We start from the raw sequence: 7500 nt of genomic DNA, 5'->3' as shown, positions 1-7500 counted from the left end.
ACATCGTCATGCACTTGCACTCTGAAGGGATGAGGCCAAAATTGGTCGGCCATATTGGCAAAATTGGAGCCAGAGTGAGTGCTGTAAGTGCTTCCTGGAGCCAGGGTACAGCACATAGAAAAATCGGTCAGCTGATCTAATTCGTTCTGATGGCTTCGCTTTAGTCCGAGTGCAGACTGTTCATGCTTGTCCAGTTATTGGTCTCACCCTGGCTGTCTCTCTCCCTTCCCTCTAGGGCTGCACAATTATCACAATCACAATCACCACCTGAACCAATGCAATTATCTAATCTCGAAGGCTACAATTAATCTTGTACGGTTAATCTTGTCACATTTATGATTTTTATATACAGTGAAGCTCACCAATCAGGAGTGCTGTGCTTATCCTGCACTAGGTATGCTCACCATTCAGAATTGGCACAACCTATAGAGACATTTGGAATTTTTAACTGAATCTTGACATTGACATTTAAAAAAAAAAAAGCAAATTGAAATCGCAATATCTGTCAGAAAAATTCCAATTGGAGATTTTTTCCAAATAGTGAAGCCCTGCTTCCCCCTCCTTCTCCTTTTCCCTCTCTCTTTCAATGTCACTCTCTCTCACGCACACACACACACACACACACGCACATTCTCTAACAGACCCTCCCTGTGTGTAATTGTTTTTGTAGACGTCATCTCTCCTACGCACTACAACCGCTACTTCAGACGCCTGAGGTTTGACGTGAGCTCCATGGAGAAGAACGCTTCGAACCTGGTGAAGGCTGAGCTCAGGGTCTTCAGGCTGCAGACCCCCAAGGCCCGCGTCTCAGAGCAGAGGATCGAGCTCTACCAGGTACACCTATACCCCAGTACCAAGAGGGTGTGTGTGTGTGTGTGTGTGTGTGTGTGTGTGTGTGTGTGTGTGTGTGTTAGAGCCCTGCCCAGGCTGTCAGTATGTGTAAGGTTGTCTGTGACAAAACACACTTACAGCATTTATTTGTGTGTGTGTTTGTTTTGCGTAGGTGTCTGTATCTGTATCAAAGCGCAGCAAGCCAAGGCATCCAAGATGTGTGTGTTTGTGAGTTAGGCACCTGCGTATATGTGAGTGAGGTTGCTATCTCTCTCAGTGTGTCTGTGTGTGTGTACAGTATGTGTGTGTGTGTGCAGGGCTCTACACTAACATTTTTTTTCAGGAGCACTTGTGCTCCCAAGTTAAAAAATTTAGGAGCACAGACAAAAATTTGGGCGCACAGTCAGTTAAGTCACATTAAGAATGACTGACAACATTTAGGCTACAGGAAACAGGATTTTAAAGATCAGTGCCTACTTTATTTTCAGTCTGTTCTATTTTCCTACATTTTGTTAATGTAAAATAATATAATACATTGCCATATTTGCATTTAGCCTGTACATCAAGTATCCTGCCAAATGTAGGCTAATTTATTTATTTGTGAATCCATCTATAGCTAAACCAAATATGCCCATGGTGACCTATCTGACTGCATACTGCCTAATACTACTACTAAAACAGTCCATTTTCTCTTCCACAAAACCCAACATAGGCTAATCAAGGATATATGTTTTATACTTTTAGTTTTTATTTGAAATATCTGCATTGATAGGGGCAGTAGGCAAACGTTAGGCCTACTTTCGTTTTGCACTTCAGCTTGTATTCGGTGTAAACAAACAAGCATGCGTGGAAGCCTGGAGTTGTCAGTAGCGTTCTACCTTTGAATAAAATGGGAGTATTACAGGAGGTTACTTTTGTGCCGGTTCGTTCGCTACAGCTATATTTTGCTTATTGCAGCCAATACGTCAACTGGGCTGAAAGGCATGTTAGGTTACCTTTCCTTCTCTCACTGCATTCTCAGAATCTCATCCTGTTCCTCCTATATCCAATGAATTCGGTGGATAGAAGAACTAATTTCTTCAATCTTTGCATCTTGGCTGGCTAGCCTAACTTTCCGCTTTTTCTGCGCGCTCTTGGATTTGATAGAAGTGACTACTAGTGAGTCACAACGCGAAACTGCTAACGTTGATGGGAGGTGTAGTTTTTATGCTGCATTCGCGACGTGATTCTATGGTTTGCACCAGTAATGTTTCTCGATGTTGCGGTGTATTTTGCAGACAAACATTGACATGGTTAGAAGTCATTCGCACCAGTGCGCCTAAATATTTTTTTGCACTCGCACGGCATCATTTTTACTCACATGTGCGAGTGAAATGGGCGCACTGTAGAGCCCTGGTGTGTGTGTGTGTGTGTGTGTGTGTGTGTGTGTGTGTGTGTGCGCGTGTGCGCATATATATGTGAGTGAGGTTGCTATCTCTCTCAGTGTGTGTGTGTGTGTGTGTGTGCGCGTGTGCGCATATATATGTGAGTGAGGTTGCTATCTCTCTCAGTGTGTGTGTGTGTGTGTGTGCGTATATGTGTGTGTATGTGTGTGTGTGTGTGTGCATGTGTGTGTGTGTGTGCGTATATGTGAGTGAGGTCAATGTTTAGCCACAGATTTGCCTCAAAATGAATTGAAGTTTAATTTCATGCAAGCATAAACCCACCAGCACCTTATAAAAGTCGTTCTGCAATTTGCACAGCTTCAGTTGCAGTGTATATTGTGCTTAATCCAGCCTGCAGCAGCTGGGAGAAGCTGTTTAGTTTGTGTGTGTGTGTGTGTGTGTGTGTGTGTGTGTGTGTGTGTGTGTGTGTGTGTGTGTAGTTTGACTGGGGAGCAGTAGCTGTATTCGTTCTCACACAGTAAATCATGTCGGGAGTGTCTTGCTGACATCTTGGATGAGTCTGTTTACACCCTCCCTCTTCAGCATACTCTAAAACCACATGTCCCCTCCTCACACCCACTCCTCACTGATGTATGTATATGTGTGTGTGTGTGTGTGTGTGTGTGTGTGTGTGTGTGTGTGTGAAAGCCCCTCTGACGTCTTCGCTTGTGAGGCATCGTTATCCGTACTTTTTCCATTCCTCCTTTGTTCTGGCTTTTTTCTGGCCTGGTGTAATTGACCAATATTGTTCAGCCTGCTTGTTTACATCTTTTATACTCCTTTTACAGTAAGTCTCGACAGTTGATGTTGGGAAAGTACTTTAGAAATTAAGTTAGCACTTTATTAAGTAGTGTTGTTGTCGTGTTTTTTCCAGGTAAACTTTGTGGTCTGGTGGCAACTCTTGCTGCCTCTCCTCCTGTTCATGAAGAGAGTGTGTGTATTCATAGGGAAAGAGATGGGGAAAAGGTGGCGTGTTTGCACAGAGTGGTGGTCAGGGAGACCTGGTCTGAAGTAGCCTGTTGCAGAGCTGTGGGCTGAAGTCCTGCAGACCTGGTCTGAAGTAGCCTGTTGCAGAGCTGTGGTGTGAAGTCCTGCAGACCTGGTCTGAAGTAGCCTGTTGCAGAGCTGTGGTGTGCATGTCATGATCTTTGATTCTTCTTGTGTTTACTCAAGATCATAACTTTTAGCAGTGCACCTCTCCCCTCTCCTCTCCTCCCATTTTTCCTCCTCTTACTCCATCTGTTTCTCTCCTCTCCTTTTCCTCCATCTTCTCTCCTCTCTTCCTCCTCTCCTCTCTTCTCTCTTATCTCTTCTCATTTCCTCTCTTTCTCCATCTCCTATCTTCACCTCCCCTCTTCCTCCTTCTCCTCTCCTCTCCCTCTCTCCTCCTCCTCTTCCCTCTTCTCCCCACCTCCTCTCCTCCCTCTCCTCCCTCTCCTCCTCTTTCTCCCTCTCTCACCTCTCCCTCTCTCCTCCTCCTCTTTCCTCTTCTCCATTTCCTCTCCTCCCTCTCTTCTCCTCTTCCTCCCTCTTCTCCCTCTTTCCTCATCTTCTCCTTCTCCACCTCCACCTCCATATCCATCTAGACAGTTCTAGCCACTGGAACTAGAGGAACTAGATGGGATGCCAGGGGTGTCTCTGGGCGTGCTGCCCTCTCCGAGGGCCGGCCTGTGCTGTTTAAGGGCAGATGCTGTCTCTGCATGGGCGGTAGTGTTCACGCGGGCAGGTTGGGAGGACAGGTGGGGTAAACACAGCGCCGGGGCGCCAGAGGCTCCCACACAAACACAGCCCCGCTGAGAGCAGCACAGACCAGGGAGGCGAAGGGGCAAGAGTCAGGTGGTCCGAGATGGATGGAGGAGAGGAGAGGAGAGGGAGGAGATTTTGTCTCAGGATGAGATGAACTGATAGCCACACACATTTTGCAACACACACACACACACACTCACTCACACACACACACACACGCACACCCTTACACATACCCACCCACACATTCATAACATACACAGAATATGGACACTATCCTGACTGATGGCATTTCTGTCTTTTGCTGTGGTCTAATGTTTATGTTAAAGATTACTAGGATATATATATGTGTATGCCCAGGCAAGATAACAGCATGTTTAACACGTAGTAACTGTCTATGAGAAGGGTACTCCCTTCACGAGGGAGGGATTTATTATTTCAGAGTACAGAGGTAGGTGTCCTCTCTGGTGAGGCATTCTGGGAGAGATAGATCGTTCCTCCTGTAGGAGATTTTATCTCTGTGACACGATGTTTACAACCTCGCCTCTTTCTCTTTCTCTCTCTCTCTCTCTCTCTCTCTCTCTCTCTCTCTCTTTCTCTGTGTCCATGCAATACGACTTCGGTAACAATTGATGCTCAGAGATCCCCCTCTCCCTCCTGCTGAGGTGAATGGCACATCCTGAGTGTCTGTGTGCTTGATGTGAGCCACACGGTTTGCTCTTTCACATGGGGATACACAGGGCTGTCTGAACACAGACCGAGAGACTGACAGACACACAGGGAAAGAGATATACAGATATTTACAGACTATTATCATTATTGCTATTATTTTGTTATGTTTTTAATATTGTTTATGTAGTTGTTATAGATATATATGATTGATTGTTCATCATTTGACATCTGTTGCTATTATGGTTGTTGCTTTGGATAAAATGTAACCATTACAGTCATGCCAATATAGACAGTCTGAATCTAAAACAGACGGACAGAGAGAGAGAGAGAGAGCGAGAGAGAGAGAGAGAGATGAAAAGACAGAGAGCAGGAGAAAGAGACAGAGAGAGAGAGGGATGAGAGGATGCCGGAGGAATAAAAGAAAGGGTCAGATTCAGAGGAAGAGACAGAGCTGACAGAGGGAAGGAAAACCAGAGAGAGAAAGAGGGGGATGAGACAGAAAGAGGGGGAAGAGCGAGAAGTGTTTAACACATTAAGGAGTGTCGGGCCAACGTAAACAGACGTCCATGAAGGACAGAGGAATAGCAGCGATCTGCCCGGCATCTGTTTCCACGCCGACAGCTCTCTCCCAGACCTGCTCAATCGATCAGGGAGCCTCAGTGGGAGTGTGTGTGTGTGTGTGTGTGTGTGTGTGTGTGTGTGTGTGTGTGTGTGTGTGTGTGTGTGAGTGTGTATGTGCTTAGGCGTATGTGTGTGTGTGTGTGTGTGTGTTGGGAATGATTTTAGTATGTGCTTGTGTGCATCGGTGTGTGTGTGTATGTTGGGAAAGGTTTTGGAATGTGTGTGTGTGTGTGTAGGGGTCTCGCTCATCCAGACATGTGTAACTGAACCGTGGGATGAGTGGCTGTTCACGTTCCACCTCTGTAGTGTCTCCCTGGGCGACTGAGACAGCAGGGCGTGTGTGTGTGTGTGTGTGTGTGTGTGTGTGTGTGTGTGTGTGTGTGTGTGTGTGTGTGTGTGTGTGGAGCAGCTGCTGACACATTGTTTTCTTGTTTTGTCCGCCTGCCGGCCACAGATCCTGAGCCATAAGGCCCTGACGTCGCCGACCCAACGCTACATCGACAGCAAGGTGGTACGCACGCGCACCGAGGGGGAGTGGCTCTCGTTTGATGTCACCGAGGCCGTCAGCGAATGGCTGCTGCACAGAGGTGAGTGGGGAGAGGGAGAGAAGGAGGGATGGGACAGAGGAGAGAAAGAGGAGAAGAAGGACAGAATAAGTGAGGAAGAGAGAGAGAGTGAAAAAAGGAGGGAGGGAGAAAGAGGGAGACAGAAAAGAAGTCTAGGAATGAAGGGGGAGGGATGGAAAGAGAGAAAAAAAAGGTGGGAGGTGGAGTGGGCGAAAGAGAGAAAGAGAAAAGAGGTATAAAAGGGGGTGAGAGGAGGAGGGAGAGAAAAAAAGAGAGAGGAAGGGAGACAGAGAGGAAGTCTGAAAGCAGGAGGCAAAATAAAAAAAAAAAGGGGTGGAGGGAAGAAAGGCACAGACAAAAGGAAATAAAGGAAAAGAAAGTGAAAAAGAAGAGAAAGGGGAGACATAGGAGGTAGCCTATCTGACAAGTGTGCAATATTCTTAGAGAACATTCTAGATCCTTCCGGGCTAATCAGGCTCTCCTACACACACATTCTCATTCTCTCAGTCTCATGTAGCCTATCTTGCACACTTCTCCAGGCAAGCAGTGGCCTTTGATGGGAGGGGATGATGATCTGGTGAATCTGTGAATCTGTCATGGAGCAGCAGCAACCAGGTGTCAGAGCCTGTAGCTTGGACGGAAGGAGCAGAGCATTAGAGTCTGCAGTGTGTAGAGTCTGAACAGCGGTACAGCCCATAATTATTGTGTAATCAGAGATGGAACAACACCTTTGCACACTTGTCTGTAGAGCCCCTGGATAAACATAAAGATTTTGAATCTGGATTTGTCGAACTTTTTGGCCCTCTGTGCGTGAGTCCTTCTTGACTGTTCTGAACTTTCACTTTAACTGCCGCACCAGAAGAGTCTAAGGACTAAAAACAAGGCGCAGCTCAACTCTGTGTACCTGTAACCGGAGATGGAAAAGCAAAAGGGTCTGTAGTTGGTATGTGCTACACAGTAAAGGAGGAAGAGTAAAAAAGAGAGGAAGGGAGACAGACAGGAAGTCTGAAAGCAGGAGGCAAATATATAAGTGCTATAAGGAGCTGGGTTAGCGTGCAGTAACCTGAAAGTTGTTGGTTCGATTCCCGGCTTCCACCGTTGTGCCCTTGAGCAAGCCACTTAACCCCAAGTTGCTCCGGGGACAATGTAATCCCTTGTAATATAGCTGACATATGTAAGTCACTTTGGTCAAAAAGTGTCTGCTAAATGTAATGCAATTGTTAAATGTTAAATGTTAAAGGAGGAAAAGATTTTGATAGGTAGATGGTGAGTGTGAAAACATATCAGAGCAGCAGGACCTGTAGTGAGCGTGTAAATGTAGGAACCTGTAGTGAGTGTGTAAATGTAGGAACCTGTAGTGAGTGTGTAAATATAAGTGTGAGAGCAGTGGAACCTGTAGTGAGCGTGTAAATGCAAATATGAGAGCAGCAGGACCTGTAGTGAGCGTGTAAATGTAGGAACCTGTAGTGAGCATGTAAATGTAGGCATGAGAGCAGCGGGACCTGTAGTGAGCGTGTAAATGTAGGAACCTGTAGTGAGCATGTAAATGTAGGCATGAGAGCAGCGGGACCTGTAGTGAGCGTGTAAATGTAGGAACCTGTAGTGAGCATGTAAATGTAGGAACCTGTAGTGAGTGTGTA

General features: G+C 46.2%; 1 protein-coding gene across 2 annotated transcripts in view; it reads left to right on the top strand.

Annotated features, from left to right (window-relative positions):
• The window catches only part of tgfb2 (transforming growth factor, beta 2), a 36949-nt gene that overhangs the window by 23572 nt on the left and 5877 nt on the right, over positions 1-7500 (top strand). For both annotated transcript variants that reach the window (XM_042106960.1, XM_042106961.1), the window contains 2 exons: positions 671-834; positions 5749-5881. In XM_042106960.1, the coding sequence (XP_041962894.1) occupies positions 671-834; positions 5749-5881 (297 nt within the window). The remainder of the gene's footprint in view (positions 1-670; positions 835-5748; positions 5882-7500) is intronic.

This window comes from Alosa sapidissima, chromosome 10 (genome assembly GCF_018492685.1).
Source record: "Alosa sapidissima isolate fAloSap1 chromosome 10, fAloSap1.pri, whole genome shotgun sequence".
Lineage (NCBI taxonomy): Eukaryota > Metazoa > Chordata > Actinopteri > Clupeiformes > Clupeidae > Alosa > Alosa sapidissima.
This window is presented reverse-complemented; position numbering and strand designations above follow the sequence as displayed.